Below are 21,134 nucleotides of genomic sequence, written 5' to 3' on the forward strand. Positions count from 1 at the left end.
CCTTCAAGTATTGCCTCCCTCCTGAGGTCTGCCAAGCTTGCCCCAGTTCCCAGTTTTCTAACCCTTCTCTCATTTATTGGGAGCTCATTTTGCCTGCATGGCAAATTAGTAAGGATGGAAATAGACATATATTGAGTGCTACCAAATGCCAGGAAACTTCCCTCATGGCTCAGTGGTAAAGAATTTGCCTGCCAATGCAGGAGACACAGGAGAAGGAAATGGCAACCCACTCCAGTATTCTTGCCAGGGAAATCCCATGGACAGAGAAGCCTAGCGGTCTACAGTCCATGGGGTCCCAAAACAGTCAGACACGACTTATCGACTAAACAACAACATGCCAGGGACTGTGCTAGGCATGGATTTTGACTCGTGTAGTTCTCTCCAGCATTAATTTTACATACTAAAAAATGAAGAGCTCAGAGTGGTACAGATTTGCTCAGGGTTATACTGGTAAGTGATCAAGATCTGAACACGTCTTTCTACCTCTTAGAGTCCTGCTTTCAATCCTTCACATGAGATCACCAGGTACCAGGAGAAGGTAGCCAGTCTCTAGGGAGGAGGGAAGAAGTCCTCAAAGGTTAATGCCAGTCTTTCAGTACACTTGGTTGCAGGTGGGTACTTCTCAGTGGGCAGTGGGATTTGCTTACACCAAAGGCAGCTCTCAGAAATCTGGAAGGCCAAGGGAATCCAGAGTTGCTCCATCCCTGCTCTGCAAGGAAAATCACAGACCAAGAGAAACCTGGGTGTGTAGAGTTTTTGGCAAGAGACCTCCAGCATTCTAAGTCAAGAATGTTATTCTTAACTTGGAAGTAAAGGGCACATCCGGTTTTGAAAATCAGTAGTACTTTTGTGGAACAGTGTCACCTCTGTGTGTCTCCCACCTATGAGATTCTTATGATTGTTGTCAAATGTTCTGTTGATACTAGGGGGAGACCTCATGGAGAAAAATGATAATAAAAGCCTGTATTGGCAGAATGATAGATTAGCTGAGATATGGCCCATTTGGCCCTGGACTAGCAAACTCAACTCCAGGGTCACCTGAGGACTGTACAAAGATTCTCAAACAATTCAGTTGAATCTAGAAGGAAGGCAAGGTGGGGGCGGGCTTGACCACAGTCCAACAACCTTCTGGTCCTGTTGGAATGTAGAGATATTCTCAAGAATTTACTTGAGTCGTTCTCAAGTTTTTTCCCCAGTTCCTTCTCAGGGAACATGATGCTCCAGCCACATTCCGGTAGTCCATGGACCACATGGGTTCGTGTTCGTGACTTGCTTTAAAAACCTTTGTGATGGTTGATGGGGTTGACTGTTTTCACTAAAAAGCTCTCGTCAACCTGGAGGCTTTGAAAGTCTGCAGGTAGAGGCAACCCAAAGATATGGGATTTTAGAAAGTAATCAACCTGGATGTTAGGGAAAGGTCAGGTGATCCCTTAACAGGAAAGGTATAAGCCTCAGAGGTATAAGCCACCCCCAGGCATGCCATTCTTTTTCTGGGAGCATTTTTCTACCCCCGCCCCAGGCCCCTTGATTATTTCTCTACAAAAGCTTAGCCTTTAGGAATTCTGCTTTGGAAAGATAAAAGTATATAGAAATATGTGTTCAGACCATCCAAAAAAATTTAGCCTTGGAGAGAGAGTCTTCAGATAGCTCAGTGTCAGAAAGTCAGAGGAAAGAACATGTAGTCATTGAGTTAACAGAAAATGATTTCCCTGAAAGGGCAAATATTGTTTGAAAGAGCTGGAAGACTTGATGTTCCTTGGGAAAAGAAAAGACATTGTATCTCTACTACCTTTTGTGGCTGGAAGATTCCAGGCCTCAGTCTCCTGTTTATCTGGTCCTCCGGTCTTGGCCCTCCCCTCCCCCTGACGCGCCCCCTCCCCAACCACGCCTAGCCCCTAGTGGATGAGAACTCCAGCAGGCTGTATTTGTATTCAAGATTAGGTTGCAGAGAAAACAAATTCCCCAGGGTACTGAGAATGGCTTGGAGGCTCTCAGATCCTGTTCCCAGACCTTTGGAAAACACTGGACAGAGACTCTTAAGGAGTCCCAGGGAGATTGAAGTCCGGGCATTTTCATAAAGAATTGCAGGGGGAAGAAAAAATCCCAGAGAGTTGGAGGACGCGAACACCATGGTATCTGCTGAATATATATGCTAGAAATTACTGATAGACATATATTGCTGGGCAAGAGCCTATTAATGAACAAAATGGATGTCAAAGGCCCAGGGCATGTATGTTCAGCTTCGCTATTGGGGGTGGGTGACCCCAGATGGCCTCCCAAGGTGTGTCGCATGCAGCCTTGGGACCAGCTGCGGTGAGGGCAGCGCTTTTTATCAGACTTGGCTGCCCAGGTCAGTTTACTCAAGAAAAGGGAGTTGACCACAAGACTGCATCAAGAACTGTCGGGGTGGGGGAAGGCTCTCAGGAATGAGCTGGTTTTTCTTCCTTTCTTGAGACTATCTGTCTGTCTTTGTTTTTGCATTTTCTTGGAAACAACTTTGTCTGATTCCGCAGTTTATCTGTCTCTTCTAAACTCAGACTTGCACTTGACCTTGACTTGTCGCAGTTTTCTAACACCCAGCTGTACTTGAGGATGTACTGGATGTATCCTTCTTCCCTCATCTCCCTTTCTTTTCTCGGTGTCCTCATTTCAACTCTCCAAGAGGACTGGTTCAGACAACGTTTTTGTACCATCCTCCGGCCCAGAGTTCTGTGTCACTAAGCCAAGCTCTGGTTTGGGTCAGGTGGTTATCCTTAACCTTTCCATGTGCCTGGAAGATGGAATCAGGTGATAGAAACCTGGTTATCCCTGCTATTAAGAGCCAAAGATGGGGCCTGGGGCGGGGGGCTGCGATATAGCCCTCCATAGCACTCAACACTCCCTGCTTGAGAATAACAGTTGGCAGAATAAAGCATACCTTGTGAAAGGTACAGAACTTTTGCAAAAGTTTCCTAGGTAGACAGTCCCCCAAAGCTGTTGTTTGCATATGTTTTAGTGGCATAGCACTCGAATTCTTTATACCTTCTTCTTTTTTAAAAACAAACTTCATTAGAAACACACTGCCTTGGCCTCTCCCATGTGGTGACAGCCTTTTATTTATGAGAAACTTTATTCGGTGTCATCAAAAGCATGGTTGAGACAAAAAGTTTTGTGCTATTAACACAGGTGGTTGCAGCAAAGGAAATATTTCTAGATTGCTGTGGATTGTTGTAGGCTGTGTGACGACCTTTGGGGAACTATAGAGTCCAGTACACACCACCGTTCACAGTGTCCAGCTGACAGCCAGATGGGCCTCTGCTTAGCTGTGACCTTGGAGCTGCACTCTAGCCAGGAGAGTGGTTCTAAAGTCTCTGAGACTCCTCTGTGGCTTTTTTTTTCAGGATAGACAGATGCATGAGATAAGCACGTAGTCATCTGAGGCTTGCTCCAGGTAAAACTGTGAACAAAGCTGTTTTACTTTTGGCAGCTCGTTTACTTAGCGACTAAACAACAATTGTTTATCAAGACATACTTATTTTTTTTGGATGACTTATATGCTACTAATAACCATAACAATGTCAACCTAGGAGAAAAAAAATTTTAAGACTCAGAAATTTATGATCATAAATGAAAATATTGAATTTATATACATGTTTTTGTTGCAGAGAAGTATAGTGGAGTGATTAATATGATTTTCAAGTATAAAATTATATTGCACTAGGATAGAAATGGGGGAGGGATACACTTTATCATATTATGTGTGCAGACTAATTGCATGATGTATCTATTTTGGGATTAAAAGGCAAATATCTCTGGTGTTCTTTAATTTTTGACTGTGTTTCCTATTTGTCTGAAATATCAAATACAGTTGGAATGTTTCAAGCCAATTTATGTGTTCCTCTTAAAACAGTAGCAGCTTCTAGAAGACAAATAGAAAACCACGTCAGTGATGGATTTGGGAATGGGAAAAGATCTAGTTGCTCAAAGTGATTCTGTTTTTACTTGGTTTTGAAATTATCATGGAACATCATTCTGATACTTACTTGGAAAACTAGTCTCTCATAAATATAACATTGATTGAGTTTATCTAGAGTTTATCCAGGAATTTAAAAATAAGTTGTAACATTCTACACTCCCATTTCCTTCTCTGTACTCAATTCTGACAGGTACAGTCTTTAGAGAAGCCAAAGTTTTAAGGATGAGACATTTCAAATTCTTTGAGCCAAAGAGAACTTTTCTCAAAGTATATGGTACTTGGAGTCAAGATATTTTTTCTTTTTTAAAATTGAGATAAGTTTCAACAATAAAACACACCATTTTTACTCTTTTAAAGTTTATAATTCAGTGGTTTTTAGTGTACTTATAATATTGTGCAACCATTACCCTATCTAAATCCATAACACTTACATTGCCCTCCAGAAAACCCCATACCTCCCATTCGCCCCTCCTCCAACCTTTGATAATTACTAATCTATTAATATTTTCTGACTCTATGGATATGCCTCTTCTGACATTTCATGCACATGGAATTATACAGTACGTGATTTCTGTCACTTTGCATCGCATTTTCAAGGTTCCTTTATGTTGTGGCACTGATTGGTATTTCATTCCTTTTAATGGTCAGATATTCCATTGTGGGACTTCCCTGGTGGCTCAGTAGTAGAGAATCCGCTTGCATGTAGGAGTCATGGGTTCAATCCCTGGGTTGGAAAGATCCCCTGGAGAAGGAAACAACTGCCCACTCCAGTACCCTTGCCTGGGAAATCCCACGGACAGGGGAGCCTGGCAGGCTACAGTGTATGGGGTCTCAAGAGCTGGACATGACCTAGTGACTAAACAACAACAACAACAAGTGTTTCGCTGTATAGATGCAGCACTTTTTGCTTATTTAGTCATCAGTGGAAATGAGTCATTCCCATTTTGATCCATTACAAATAATTTTGCTGTAAATATTCATGTACAAGTTTATGTATGAACATATTTTGTCAGTTCTCTTGAGTATATAACCTAGGAATGAAATTGCTGTGTCATATGGCCTCCAGAATCCTCCTTCAAAACTCCTTCCTGCTTGAGAGGCAGGAGTGCCCTAGTAAGGCCCTGAAGACACGGATTCCACCCCTCATTTCCAACCTGGGCACAGTGCAGGCAGTTGATAGCATACCCTCTTCAGAATTCCAGAGGGCAAAAGCCAGCTTCAGGCGGCCACCTGGGTGATGAGGACCATTCCTTTCTTCCCCTTTCTCCTCCACCATGAAACCAGCAACATTGGGCCGAAGTTTTCACACCTTAAAAAGTACAAAAGTTTCCGGTTGTTAAAATGCAGATTCCAAGGCCAGCCTCTGAGATTCTACTTCACAAAGTCTGGGGGAGGATCCAGAAATCTGAATTTTAAAAAAGTTCAAACTAGGCAGCTCCAAGAATCTTGAAGAAAATGATCGCTTGTCCTTCCCCTATTATTCCCACTCCACACCCAGAGTAGAGGAGGGCCACATTGAGACCACTGAGTGGTTGGATTGCCTTCCTCCAATATTTAGTGGAGGGCTTCCCTGGTAGCTCAGATGGAAAAGAATCTCCCTGCAATGCAGGAGCCTGGGGGTCAATCCCTGGGTCAGGAAGATTCCCTGGAGGAGGAAATGGCAAACCACTCCAGTATCCTTGCCTGGAGAATTCCATGGACAGAGGAGCCTGGTGGGCTACAGTCCATGGGGTCACAAAGAGTCAGACACAACTGAGTGACTAACACATGGTAACTCTGTGTTTAACTCTTTGATGACCTGCCAAAATATTGTAACATTTTACATAAAACATGTTTATATATCTTTGCTGTTTGTAGGCAAAATGTTCATTTCTATACTAGGGATTCCTTTTTAGTTTCAAAAATTAAAAAAAAAAAAGCACTTGAGTGAATTTTAGCTTGAATTTTTAAGAGAAAAGATTAAATAGAAGAAAATTTCACACAACAAAATGAAACAATTTTTGTAAAAGTTTTATGTATGTGTATCTTTTCATTTCTGAAAAATGTATTTATGAATGAAAGGATTTGGTATTTTATTTCTAAGAATTAAAAATTGATATATATTCAGTTTACTCATCACTAAGGAAAGAGTGTTATGTCAAAACACTGTTGAAGCTCCCCTTTAGAAAATATTTCCATCACTAACTCTGAATAATGAGAGCAATTATTTTCAATGTTGTAATGCATACTGTATTTTAAAAGATATTTTATATTTGCCATATACAGACTTTAAACCCAGGACATGGAACCTCAATTATAGATGAGAGTCTTCTGGAAGAGAAGAGAAGAGTGACAGAGTTTTTGTTGAGTACCAAGACTTGAATATGAAGTAATTTGTGCACATGGCATTGGTAAGGCGTTCTTTCAGGTGCAACAAGCTCTTGGCCACAGATTCCTGGTGAGTGTCCTCAAGTATGATCACTGGCTTTTATTTAGTAAAAGCCACTATTCTCCCCAGTGTTAGTTTTATAGGTATAAATTATTTGAGTGTCAAAAAACCAAAGTATTCCAGAAATCTATAAAGTTTACCTGCTGCCGTTCTATTAAACAGCACATTTATTATTAAGCAACAATTCTCTCTACTCTTCTAGAATTGCAGCCACACAATCACCCAGTGGGAGAATGTACAAGGGCACAGATTCTTGCTCTTCTTTTCACTGGGTTTGAATAGCAAAAACCTTCTCGTGTCCAGAGCCGCAGGATCCCTATAACTAGCAGTTATAGCAGTTAGGACAATGCACTGCATGAGTGTGGTAGGCAGAATGATGACCCCCCCAAATCTGTCCACACCCTAATCCCTTGAACTTCTGAATGTGTTCTGTTATGTGGCAAGGGAGAAGTATAGTTAGAGATGAAATTAAGGTTGCTAATCAGCTGACTGTGCAATGGGGAAGTTATCCTGGATTATCTGAGGGACCCAGTATAATCACAAGGGTCCCCCAGCCCGCTCAGCCGCAGTGTCCCCTTTTGGCTTCCCTGGTGGCTCAGGCAGGAAAGAATCCGCCTGGAATGCAGGAGACCCAGGTTCTATCCTTGGTCGGGAAGATCCCCTGGAGAAGGGAATGGCAACTTACTCCAATACTCCTGTCTGGAGAATCCCATGGATAGAAGAGCCTGGCAGGCTACAGCCTGTGGGGTTGCAAAGAGTCAGGCACAATTGAGGGACTAAAACACTGGAAGTGAAGGAGGGAGGCAGAAGATTGAGAGTCGAGAAGGAGATGTGATGATGCAAGCAGGGGTCAAGGGATGTAGTGGGAGAGAGACTTGACTGGTCACTGCTGGCTTTGAAGGTGGAAGGGACCACAAACCGAGGAATGCAGGCAGCCTTTAGAATCCAGAAAAAGCAAGGAAACCGAGTATCCCTTGGAGCCTTCAGAAGAGACACAGCCCTGCCAACATCTTGATTTTTTTTTTTTTTTTGCCAGTGAGACCTATTTCAGACTTCTGGCCTCTAGAATGATAAGAAAACAGATTTTTGTTGTTTTATGTCACCAAGTTTGTGGTTACGTGCTACAGCAGCAATAGCAAACTATTAATAGTATGAGATTGTTCAAAGTGACTACAAAAATATTGGGAGTTATGATAGGGAAATGTTAAATAGTGAAAAATATGGAAAAATTTGAAGCTGATGAACATGCATTGATGGGCAATGAAGGAAGAGAGGGTGATGGGAAGGAGGCTTTTTTCCATACTGTTGCCCAAATAATCTCCTCAGCCCAGTTAGGTTTCTTCTGTTCTCCCGCCTCTCGTTGTTCCCACTTAACAGCATCCAGAATACCTTAATCTTTGCCATAGTTCCTGGGCAAAGCTGCTTGCTTCCTGCTCTCCTCTAGTTTTTATTCTGAGAGTCATCTCCCTTCACTTATCCATCCATCCAGGTCTCACCTTCCCAGTGTCCCTATGGTACCCAGCACAGTGAGGGCCACATTAAAGGGTGTGAGTACTTCTTGACTGATTAAAAAGAGGAAATGTGATGCTCTCTGGAGAGAGGGTAACATTTATCTGGTCACTGATGACCATCAATTGGTGATAGTAGCCTATTAGAAACTAAAAAAAAAAACTTTCTGGAGTTAATTCTTATGTCCTTTTGCTTTTTAGTTTGTTGTGCATGAAAACCGACAGTTTAAATTAATCTGCATTTTTGTTTTCTTGTAGGTCACTCATACTTATTCTCTTTTCCGTACAATATGCATGTGGGGTAAGTCCATTAATGAGCTCTGATTCCATGCTGAAAATTTACTTTACTGAATGCATTACTTTTATTATACTATCTTAAACCATTTTTAAAAATTGAAGTATAGTTAATTTACAATGTTGTGTTAGTTTCAGAGCTAACAGAAAAGTGAATCAGTTATGTATTTCTATCTATCTGCCTCTTGATTCTTCTCTATTATAGGTTATCACAAGATAGTGAATATAGTTTCCTGTGGTATATAGTAAAAGCTTGTTGTTTATTTTTATATAATGGTGTGTTTATGTTAATCCCAAACTCCTAATTTATCTCCCTCACACCTTTGGTAACCATAAGTTTGCTTTCTATGTCTCTGAGTCTATTTCTATTTTGTAAATATGTTCATTTGTATATAAGTGAGATCATATGGTATTTTTCTCTCTCTATCTGACTTACTTAACTTAGCTTCACTTTCTTCATGGATAATCTCTATCCAAGTTGCTGCAAATGGCATTATTTCATTCTTTTTTATGGCTGATTAGTATTCCATTATGTATATGTATATATACACACACATTTCATTGTATGTATGTGTATATATATATATATGCATATAATATCACATCTTCTTTATCCATTCATCTGTTGATGGACATTTAGGTTGATTCCATGTCTTGGCTATCATAAACAGAGCTGCTGTGAATATTTTGTTGCATTTGCCTTTTTGAATTAGAGTTTTTTTTTTTTGAACATATGCCCAGGATTGGGGTTGCAGGATCACATGGTAACTCTATTTTCAGTTTTTTAGGGACTTCTATGTTGTTCTTCATACTGCCTACACCAATTTGCATTTCCAACAGCAATGTAAGAAGATTCCCATTTCTCCACAGACTCTCCAGCATCTATTATTTGTAGAGTTTCTGATGATGGCCATTCTGACTGGTGTGAGGTGATACCTCATTGTAGTTTTGGTTTGCATTTCTCTAATAATTAATGATATTGAGCATCTTTTCATATGCCTGTTTGCCACTTGTATATCTTCTTCGGAGAAATGTCTATTTAGGTTTTCTACCCATCTTTTATTTGGTTGTTAGAGTTTTTTGGTTTTTTTTTTTTTTTGTATTAAGCTGTATGAGTTCTTTGTCTATTTTGGAAATTAATCCCTTATTGGTAGTATCATTTGTAAATATTTTCTCCCAGCCAGTAGGTTGTATTTTTCAATTTGTTTATGGTTTTCTTTGATGTGTAAAATATTTTAAGTTTAAATAGGTCCCTTTTGTTTATTTTGGTTTTTATTTCCATTACTATAGGATACAGATCCAAGAAAATTTTGCTGCAACTCATGTCAAAGAGAGTTCTGCATATATTTTTGTCTAGGAGTTTTATACTATTCTCTTTTAGGTCAACAATATGTTTTGAGTTTATTTTTGTACATGGTGTTAGGGAATGTTCTAATTTCATTCTTTTACATGTAGCTGTCCAGTTTCCCCAGTAACACTTATTGAAGAGATTCTCTTTTCTTTATTGTGTATTCTTGTTGTAGATTAATTGACCATAAGTTCATGATTGTATTCTGAACTTTCTATCCTGTTCCATTGATGTATATGTCTGTTTTTGTGCCAGTGCCATACTGTTTTGATTATTGTTACTTTGTAGTATAACCAGAATTCAGGGAGCATGATTCTTCCAGCTCTGTTCTTCTAAGACTGTTTTGGCTATTTGGGGTTTTATGTGCTTCCATACAAATTAAAAAAAAATGTTCTAGTTCTGTGAAAAAAATACCATTGATAATTTGATAGGGATTGCATTGAATCTGTAGATTGCCTTGATTAGTGTGGTTGTTTTAACAGTATTGATGCTTGAAATCTGAGAACATGACATATCTTTCCATCTATTTGTGTTGTCTTTGATTTCTTTCATCAGTGTCTTATAGTTTTCAGAGTACAGGTTTTTTGCCTTTTCAGGTAGATTTATTCCTGGGCATTTTATTCTTTTTTTAATATGATGGTAAGTGGGATTGTTTCCTTAATTTCTCTTTCTGATATTTTGTTGTTAATGTATAGAGATGCAAGAGATTTCTGTCTGTGTTGATTTTTATCCTATAACTTTACTAAATTCATAGTTTTTTGGTGACATCTTTAGGATTTTCTATGTATAGTATCATGTCATATGCAAACAGTGACAGTTTTAATTTCTTCTTTTCCAATTTGGATTCTTTTTATTCCTTTTTCTTTTCTGATTACTGTGACAGGACTTTCAAAACTGTATTAGGTGTAAGTGGCAAGCATGGACATGCTTGTCTTGCTCCTGATATTAGAGGAAATATTTTCAGGTTTTCACCATTGAGTATGATGTTAGCTTTGGGTTTGTCATATATGACCTTTATTATTTTGAAGTATGTTCCCTTTATGCCCACTTTTTGGAGTTTTTTTTTTAGCTCATAAGTGGATGCTGAATTTTATCAAAAGATTTTTCTACATCTATTGAGATAATCATATGGTTTTTATTCTTCACTTTGTAAATGGGGTGTATCACGTTGGTTTATCTGCAGGCAGATCTTGAAAAATCTTTGCATTCCTTGGATAAATCCCACTTGATCATGATATGTAAGCCTTTTAATATATTGTTGGAGTTTGTTTGCTGGTATTTTGTTGAGAATTTTGCATCTATGTTCATTAGAGATATTGGCCTATAATTTAATTTTTTTGTGATACCTTCATCTGGTTTAGATGTCAGGGTGATGGTGGCCTCATAGAATGAGCTCAGAAGTGTTTCTTCCTCTGTAATATTTTGGGATAGTTTCAGAAGGATAGGTGTCATCTCTTCTTTGAATGTTTGGTAGAATTCCCCTGTGAAGCCGTCTGGTTGTGGACTTTTTGTGTGTTGAAATTATTTTAGTCACAGATTCAATTTCGGCACATGTAATTGGTCTTTCGTATTTTCTGTTTCTTCCTGGTTCAGTCTTGGGAGACTGTTCCTTTCTAAGAATTTGTCCTTTTCTTCCACGTTGCCCATTTTATTGGTGTATAACTGCCTGTAGCAGACTTTTATGATCCTTTGTGTTTGTCATGTCAGGTGTGACTTCTTTTTCATTTTTAATTTTATTGATTTGAGCCCTCTCCTTTTTTTCTTGATGAGTCTGGCTAAAGGTTCCTCAATTTTGTTTACATTTTCAAATAACCCGTTTTTAGTTTCATTGATCTTTTCTATTGTTTTCTAGTCTCTATTTCATTTATTTCAGGTTTGATCTTTTTGTTTCTTCCCTTCAGCTACCTTTGGGTTTTGTTTGTTGTTCTATCTTTATTATACTTTTAAACAAGTCACTCTCTGGGGCTTTCTTCTCATTTGTAAAAAGGAAGTGTTGGATTAAATGGGCTGTAAGATTTCTTTTATATCCTACCATCAAGACTAGTACAAAATTACCTAGGTATTAGACATTTCTTTGTTTTATAACAGAGCTATTTTTTCAAAACTTTTTTTCAGAGAGCAGAAGGAAGCAGCTGGGCCATTACAAGATTAAATCAAGAAGTATAAAATTAAATTTGAACGTTTTAACTCAGGACAAGGATAAGCCTCGAACATTCTGTTCTGCTCTTCTCTAGAGAATCTAAGTAATTAAACCCAACTTCAGACACTTCTAGGAAATCCTATTGGAGGCAGCCTGTATTCAGGTTCATCTTGAGACAGTCAGACTGGTTTAAATCATGCTAATAAATACATCTCTGTCTATCCATCCTGTAGCTTGGACCTATCCAGTCCAGCTTCTGTGATTCAAGTTATCATAGGTCTTTTCAAAGTGAATCAAAATAGAAAGTTGCCATTCTCCTTTCCCTTTTAGTCAGGAGCAGAAAGCACATGCATTAAAGAATAGGATGCCCTGGGTTCTTCTGCCAGTGATTCATCTCATAACCTATTCAAGACTCTTATGGGAAATGGGCTTGATAAAACCTGCCCAGCTTAGTTCACAGGCATTTCAGAGCATCACCTCAAATAATGAACAGAAACACACTGAAATGTATGTTTGTGGATTATTTTTCCTCTTACCTGACTTTTTAAAGTTTCTTTTGTATTATGTTCTTTTTCCTATTATAAAAGTCTATAGAGTGCTAAATTTTACTTCCTTCACTTCTTTATGTTTCATATGAGTGCATATAACACCTGAACAAAGATTATTCTATCTTGGCTCTTCCTGCCAGCTTCTGATGTGCAGAGATTCTAGAGATTTCCCACAGAGAGAGACTGTAGATGGATTTTAAAGCTAGAGATATAAATTGGTAAAATCTCTGTGGAAAGTCAATTTGGCATCACCTATCAGGATTTTAAATGCATATGCCTACTGACAAAGCAATTTCCCTATTTGAAATTTATCGTATGTATTTATTCTGACATGGATAAATATATATGCACAAGAATATTCGTTTAACGATAGCATTCAAAAGCAAGAGGGGAGATAATTAAATGTCCATTAATAAGGACTAACTAAATAAGTTATAATATTGAGTTGGCCAAAAAGTCCATTTGGGTTTTTCTGTAAGATGTTATAGAGAAACCCAAGTGAACTTTTTGGCCAACCCAATACTTTGTTTAATGGATAGCCATATGCAGTAATTCAGAATGACTTTGAAGACATAAGTGAGAAAAAGCAAGGTACAAAGAATACACCTTTTGCGTAAAAGCAAAACAAGAACAAAATCACCAAAAGTGTGTGTGTGTGTTTGGTCATTGTGTATTAATAAATATGCTCATAAATGCCCAGACATGGACTTGAGGTGAGTAGTTATCTTTAGGAGAAGGAACTGGGGACCAGAGTTAGAAGAGAAAATTTCTTTTTCCATTACACTATTTTGAACTGATTGAATTATCATGTACATATGTTATTTGTTTAAAAAAAAACATAAAAGCACAAATGCAGGACAGATCATTAATCTAGAAATTAGTAAAATGTTTTCTTGAACTTTCTATGCAACCAAAATTTGTTTAAGATATCTGGGATAAAACAGATAGTGAGTTTTATTTTTTTCTTTTTGAAGAGTAACATTGGTTTTTGAGAATGCTAGTATATTCCCAGAGAATGTGGTTTGTACTTGAATGTTGACTTGTCTGAGATACTGTCTTTATCTCTTTTTAATGGGGTTATACAATCTGGTTCTGAGATACAGTTTCTTCCTTTATAGATGACTCCCTCCTTTAAAGTGATGTTTGTTGGGATATGTCTGATGTAGAAGAACTTTGTAGGGACTGAAATTGCCTCTTGTTTTTTTCTTTTGTTGGTCCAATTTGAAGTTTTATATGCGTTTCTTTATTAGAATTCTATTAATCTACTTTAAACTGATTCTTCTCTGAAATGTAATTTTGCTCCAAACATCTCAATAATGCTTAACATAATAAAGTTTAAAAAATAACAAACTTGCCTCTATTATCAAGCCATCTAATCAACTGACCTTCTTTTTTCTCTGGTTGCTTTGATATTTCACCGAACACATAGTAATGAATCCCAACCTTAAATGAACCCCAGTGTTCAGAATAGTTATTTTAAGTGCTTTCATGCTGTCCTGACCTGGCCCTGAGCATTTGATGTTTTTTTTTTTTTAACCTTATCAGGGTTTTGAACTTAACATTTCTGCATTCACAGATAACAGTGCTACCCAAAGCTCAAGAGGTATATGTTTCTGAAACTTCAATTACATTTTTTAACTTAAATTATCTAATTCCTTAGCTCTTGTCAAGATTCAAATTTTTGTGTATTTTTCAATGACCCATAAGAGTTATGTTTATAAAAATGTATTTTTAATTGATGATTAATCAAACTATTTTGTTGTTTCTGAGCATATTTTTCAAAAAAAAGAGGTCTTAATCATATGATTGAAAAGAAAAATATGCCACTTAGACTTCTTTCCCTCACATCATATATACATATACACTTGCGTATGTATATGTGGCTGTATACTTTTGTACATGTATATGTAATGAAGGGGATATGTATGCATTTGTGCATTTCATAATATACATGTATACTCATGTATGTTTTACATAAGTGTGTTTGCATATTTATGTGTATACATATCTTCTATCTGAACTGTGCGTATTGCTGTACAGAATCTTTTAAGCTTAATTAGGTCCCCAAGAAAAAAACAAGTTTTGTATACTAATGCATATATGTGGAATCTAGAGAAGTGGTACAGATAAACCTAGTTCCAGGGCAGGAATAGAGATGCAGACATAGAGAAGAGACACATAGACATGGGGGAGGGGATGAATTGGGAGATTGAGATTGACGAATGTGCTCTGTCATATATAAAATAGATAGCTAGTGGGAGCCTGCTACATAGCACAAGGAGCTCAGCTGGGTGCTCTGTGGTGACCTGGGTTGGGGGGGAATGGGAAGAGGCAGTGGGAAAGCCACAGGAAGGGGATATATATATACATATAGCTGATTCATTGCAAGGACTGATGCCAAAGCTGAAGCTTCAATACTTTGACCACCTGATGCGAGGAACTGACTCATTGGAAAAGACCCTGATGCTGGGAAAGATTGAGGCCAGGAGGAGAAGGGGACAACAGAGGATGAGATGGTTGGAGGGCATCACTGACTCTGGAGTAAGCATGAGTTTGAGCAAGCTCTGGGAGTTGGTGATGGACAGGGAATCCTAGTGTGCTGCAGTCCATGGGGTCGCAAAGAGTCAGACATGACTGAGCGACTGAACTGACCGATAGCTGATTCACTTTGTCATACAGGAGAAGCTAACACAACATCATTGTAAAGCAAATATACCCCAATTTAAAAAAAGAGAACAGTATGTATTGGTTCAGTTGTGTAATGTTTCCCCATTATGTGTTGGTCTAAAGGCTAAAGTTTACACTGTTGTTAGTTTTAAAAGATCTATTAATTATAGAAGTGTGTGGCCATATCTGGGGCTTCCCAGATGGCACGAGTGATAAAGAACCCACCTGCCAATGCAGGAGATGCAAGAGACACAGGTTCAGTCCCTGGGTCAGGAAGATCCCCTGGAGGAGGGCATGGCAACCCGTTCCAGTATTCTTCCCATGGACAGAGGAGCCTGGTGGGCTACAGTCCATGAAAGAGCTGGACACAACTGAAGTGACTTATCAGGATGCACGTGGTCCTGTCCATACCCTCAGCTCCTGGCACCGAGAGCTGATGTACCACCTTTTCCCTCTCAACATGCAGCCCTGACCACCGTGAATGAATCAATGCTCAGTGTGTTTTCACTGCAGGTATGTCATTCTGGCTGTCATTAAGGATCTCCTTATGGACACAGTTCCTCCAAGACTATACTTTTGTATTTAAGTGACTGAAGACTCGCCATGTACATAATGAGGGTTTGTGAGAAAATGGGGCTGATTCTTCCCATAGGTGTGTGTGTGTGTGTGTGTGTGTGTAGGATGGGTTAAAGGTAAGAAAATATGTGATTGTGTGGTAATTTAACTTTCTAAAGAGCATGGTAGAAAAGCTAGCTAGAAGTGGGAAAAAGGCCCAAATTACTCAAGTTCAGAAGCTTTCGGTTTGAGAGACACCTCAGAGGAGCCGTCTTGGGGTGTCAGCAAGCTGTAGGAGGAAGAGTTTTAATTCAAGTGCAAGACTGTGACGGCAGTGCTGACCCACGAGGGCCTCCCTGGGGCACACATGCCCTATCTGATCTTGGAGGTAAAGGAAGAGAGTCTTGGAAGAAGTCACTCTTATAATTTAAGTTAGACACCGTGGTGTACATGCGGTTTTCCCAGCTAATAGTTAACATTCTAAAATTGTTCACAACTTGGTAAACAAACTCTTACCAAGAGAGACAAATCATAGAAGATTCTGGTTAAACATAAATGACTTCAAAGGAGGTCTTTAAAAAAAAATCCTAGCTCATGTAAACTTTTATCCTGCTCACGTAATAATCAACTCTTTAAATTTTTTTAATTAATTTTTTTTAGTATAGTTGCTTTGCAATATTTTATTAGTTTCTGCTGTACAGCAAAGTGAATCAGCTATATGTATACATGTATCCCTTCTTTTTTGGATTTCCTTCCCGTTTAGGTCACCACAGAGCACTGAGTAGTTTCCTGAGCTAAGTAGCTTCTCACTAGTTATCTATTTTATACATATTATCAATAGCATATATATGTCAATCCCAAACTCCCAATTCATCAACCCATTGATTATCAAGCCACAGTGTAAGTTCTTTGCCTTTTTGTATATCAGTATTAGTCTTTGCAGAGACTCAGAGATAAAACTATACTGTGAACTTTTAATGAGTTAGAGAAACCAAGAGTACTTGTTTTAATGTATATATCGTGTACCCAGCTAGGTGATTAATACTGGTTGACTAAATCAATGCTTCATTTTCTAGGGTGGAAAGAAGTTTATCGGTCTCTGTGGAGGAAGAGATTGCTCTCTTTGCCAGTGCTTTCCTGAAAAGGGATCTCGGGTGAGTCATGTAAAATTCAGCATGGGTGGTGGGAGGGGAAAATGGGAAATTACTAATCAAAGGGCGTAAAGCTTCTATTATGCAAGATGAATAAGCTCTAGAGATCTTCAATCCGGCATCCTATCCACTGCCATCAATACGTTATTGTTGAATCACTTTGTACTGAAAGGGTCCTGGTGTACACGGCCCACACTGGATCACCATATTGATATTCATGTTTTAAAAGCACTAGTTGAAAAGTATTAATACTGCAGTGAGTTAAGAAAAAACCCACTTAACGCTGTTTAAAGTAGTGTTCCTAGTCATTTGGCCATGTGGCTCTTGGACGTCTTTTAAACTTTGTGGAATAGTTTTCCATAATCAAAGTGACGGTTGCATTTATCACGTGCTTCTTATGTGCCAGGCACTGGTCTGATGTGCTCAAAATGCTTTAGCTCACCGATCCCTCACAATAACTCTCTTCCCATCTCATGGTACCTTCTTTGCAGAGCTGAAGACATCAGCACAGAGCAATTGAGCACCCTGCTCAAGTCCACCCAAGACAGTGCTTTTGATGACCACACTCAATTCTCTGTCCTGAGATGCACAATAATAACCCTCTTGGTTACAGTATATGGGGTCTCTTAAACATTTATTTATAAACCTCTCTCACATATCCTGACAGCAGCAGTTGGCAGGCACTAATTCACCTGTGCTGGGACAACCATCCCATTGGTTAAAAACACTCCCACTGTATTACAGGAAGAGAGTATATTTCATAAGTTTTAGACAATTTTGAGTCAGATCAGTGATTTTTGAAACGTGTCCAGATGGATCCAATAGGGCTGTGTGTGATGCTCAAAAAGCACAATTCCATAAAGATCAGACCACAAGGATGCAAAATATTACCTTTCTGAGAGGAAGGACCGTATATTTCTCCCACAGTATTGCTTCATCTTCACGCGGTAGTTATACAATATGTGTGTGGTTCCTTTGTCAAGTCCTATGCTGTAAGCAGCTTCCTTGTTGAGCTGCTGCTGCTGCTGCTGCTAAGTCACGTCAGTCGTGTCCGACTCTGTGCAACCCCATAGATGGCAGCCCACCAGGCTCCCCCTTCCCTGGGATTCTCCAGGCAAGAACACTGGCGTGGGTTGCCATTTCCTTCTCCAATGCATAAAAGTGAAAAGTGCAAGTGAAGTCACTCAGTCATGTCCGACTCTGTGTGACCCCATGGACTGCAGCCCACCAGGCTCCTCCATCCATGGGATTTTCCAGGCGAGAGTACTGGAGTGGGGTACCATTGCCTTTTCCGCTTGTTGAGCTTGCTGCTGCTGCTGCTGCTAAGTCACTTCAGTCATGTCCGACTCTGTGTGACCCCATGGACTGCAGCCCACCAGGCTCCTCCATCCATGGGATTTTCCAGGCAAGAGTAGTGGAGTGGGGTGTCATTGCCTTCTCTGCTTGTTGAGCTTAAGTTATGGCAAATCCCTTTCTGCTTGAACTGGTTTGTTTCTTCTTCAATACATCACAACTTTTGGTGACCAGAATATATCTTGAGCCACTTTTATGATTTATTTTGTAAAGTCTTCATTGAATTTATTGTAGTATTGCTTCTGTTTAATGTTTTAATGGCCATGAAGCACACGAGATCCTAGTTCCCCATCCAGGGACTGAACCCGTACCCCCTGCCTTGGAGGGTGAAGTGTTAACCACAGGACCACTAGGGAAGTCCCCACGATAAAATTTGAAAACTACATTTGCCAGAAAGCAAAGTTAGGACCCTAAAAATGAGCAGCCTAAGAAATGCTTTAGCTTTTTTCATGTCAGTGGACCCAATAGTCAGGAAAAAAGCCTGGTGATTTTTTGAGGTTGTCCATGTGAACATGCTAAGATTGCAAGCCAAGATTTTAAGGCTCTTGGAGCTTGGGGTCCAAGAAAAATGAAGGGATCAGCTCCATGGCAGGAATGGGATGGGAACACCGCAGAACAAAGATGAAACCAGGTGGGTGTGGTCCTCTGACTTAATGATGTTTGGAAACATTTTTTTTTTCTGACACTGGAGGAGCAGTGATGCTCCTGGTTCCAGTGGGTCATAGGCCATGACTGCTTGATATCTACAATGCATAGGACAGCCCCCCATCAAAGAGCTGTCCATCCTCAAAGGCCAGTAGTGCCGAGGTTGAGAAATCCTGCTCTCAGTCCACAGCAGTTCTGAGACCAGGATTATTATGTCTATCAGTCAGTATGGGGAACCCTGGATTTCCAAGCATTTTAAATAGCTTGGTTATATGTGGAAGGGGTGGGTGTCCCTGGTGGCTCAAACAGTAAAGAGTCTGCCTGCAATACAAGAGACCTGTGTTTGATCCCTGGGTCAGGAAAATCCCCTGGAGAAGGAAATGGGAACCCACTCCTGTATTCTTGCCCAGAGAATCCCGTGGACAGAGGAGCCTGGCAGCTGCAGTGACCTCCATGGGGTCACAAAGAGTCAGACACGACTGAGTGACTAACACTTTCACTTTCACGTGGAAGGAGCAGGGACCACTTGCAGATGTCTGGTCTCAGCATCTGCCCCGTGGTCCAGGAGAAGAGGATGGCACTTGGGTTCAAACGCCAGTTCTCATCCTAATATTCGGGAGCCCCCATGGCCACTTGAATCTGCCCAAGCCTGGGTTTCCTCATATTTACTCCCTTGGTGCTTTGTCTTCCATGTCCTTGGGCTGTAGAACCATCACAGACATTTGTGTCCGTAGGGGATGTGCTGTGTCTGATCACCAGACCTTCAGCGAGGTGGGTCAGGAGGGCCCCCGGGGGTGGGCCTCTGTCTTCATGAACTTCTGTCTTTGTCCCAGTTTCTGGGTGGTCAGGGAGAGCTGTGTGTGGAACACCGGTCAACCTCTGCCCTTCCTGGCATAGATAGATCCCTGGGGATGGCTGCGAGGCGCTGGTGACGTTCTCCAGCTAGGATTTTGGGAGTGTGGCGTGTGTGTAACCGGGAGGAGGTTTGGGACGGGCCAGCCACTCTCACACCATCTCTTCAGTCGCCGCAGTGACAGTTCAAGGTGGGAGACAGAAACAGGAATAAGCTGAATTACGAGGGTTGAGGCACTTTCTGAGGTGGCACCGCCCCTGAGTGGAACAGCAGGGCCTTCCGAAGAGGGAAGTGATGCCTCTTCTGGTTGAATGGCTGACTGAGTGATTTGTCCAGCCCCAAATCAAAGCTGCTGGGTCTATAGTAAGGGTTGGGGAGCCAGGCTGGGCGAGGGTTTCAGTGGAGACAGAAGCTGGGGTTTGAGGTGGAGTTGGGATGCATCTCCCTTCTCAAGTAGACCACATTTTGTCAGTCCATCCTAAAGGAGATCAGTCCTGAGTGTTCATTGGAAGGACTGATGTTGAAGCTGAAACTCCAATACTTTGGCCACCTGATGTGAAGAACTGATTCATTTGAAAAGACCCTGATGCTGGGAAAGAGTGAGGGCAGGAGGAGAAGGGGATGACGGAGGATGAGATGGCTGGATGGCATCACTGACTCAATGAAGATGAGTTTGAGTAAACTCCGTGAGTTGGTGATGGACGGGGAGGCCTGGCGTGCTGTGGTCCATGGGGTCTGGAAGAGTCGGACACGACTGAGCAACTGAACTGAACTGAACTGAACTGGGATGCATCTGAGAGCCGGAACCAAGGGGGCTCCTTCAGTCTCACCCCTGCATTGCTGGAGGCTCACAGTCCAGCCCCCACATGTGTTCTCCTCAGTAATCACCATCACCTCCCCTTGGACCGTCTCCCACTGCATCAGCTGGGTCGCCCACTGTCTCTCAAACATAATCTAAATATTCCCACACCTCTACCTTTTTTAAACAAATGATTATAGTGGTTTTTATTGTAACATTCAAATACGATTATTATAGACCATTTAGATGATACTGAAAAACTTTTTGTTTGTTGTTGTTCAATCACTCACTTGTGTCCAACTCTTTGCGACCCTCTGCACTGCAGCACGCTAGGCCTCCCTGTCCATCACCAACTCCCAGAGCTTGCTCAAACTCATGTCCATCGAGTCGGTGGTGCCATCCAACCGTCTCATCCTCTGTCACCCCCTTCTCCTCCTGCCCTCAATCTTTCCCAGCATCAGGGTCTTCTCCAATGAGTTGGCTCTAGAAGCAGCATAATAAATCATCTAGGGATTCACGACCAGAAAGCAATCACTCAGTATTTGTTAGTTTTATGACACGTCCCCTCTGCCTTTTTCTGGGATGCCTTCCCATTTCCCCTCAGACTCCATCTTTCCTGCCCTCCTCAAAGGAACTCAGGAGAGACTCCGCCCCTCACAAGGTCTCCTGCCTGATCCCGGACAGTGCGGATGGCCCCCTAGTGTCAACCTGGTTCCCTCTGTGATGCTTCTTGAGCTCTGACCTGTAGCTCTGGGTTTGACTGTGGATGTGTCTGACCCTCTTGATTAGATTGTAAGCATGTTCTCCTTAGAACTGGTTGTAAAGGACACATGTAAAATGTCTTACGCTGGTTCCTGGTTCCTAGTGGATGCTCTAGAAATAGAAGTTGC

The 21,134-nt window shown here is 40.6% G+C and overlaps 1 protein-coding gene across 3 annotated transcripts in view; it reads left to right on the top strand.

Moving 5' to 3' along the window:
* The window catches only part of COL4A4 (collagen type IV alpha 4 chain), a 151,164-nt gene that overhangs the window by 10,110 nt on the left and 119,920 nt on the right, over positions 1-21,134 (top strand). For all 3 annotated transcript variants that reach the window (XM_055398533.2, XM_055398529.2, XM_055398532.2), the window contains 3 exons: positions 6,221-6,392; positions 8,150-8,192; positions 16,520-16,597. In XM_055398533.2, the coding sequence (XP_055254508.2) occupies positions 6,337-6,392; positions 8,150-8,192; positions 16,520-16,597 (177 nt within the window). In that variant the 5' untranslated portion in view covers positions 6,221-6,336. The remainder of the gene's footprint in view (positions 1-6,220; positions 6,393-8,149; positions 8,193-16,519; positions 16,598-21,134) is intronic.

Source organism: Moschus berezovskii, chromosome 2, assembly GCF_049115385.1.
Source record: "Moschus berezovskii isolate FMDL1 chromosome 2, NW_MosBer_1.0, whole genome shotgun sequence".
Classification (NCBI taxonomy): domain Eukaryota; kingdom Metazoa; phylum Chordata; class Mammalia; order Artiodactyla; family Moschidae; genus Moschus; species Moschus berezovskii.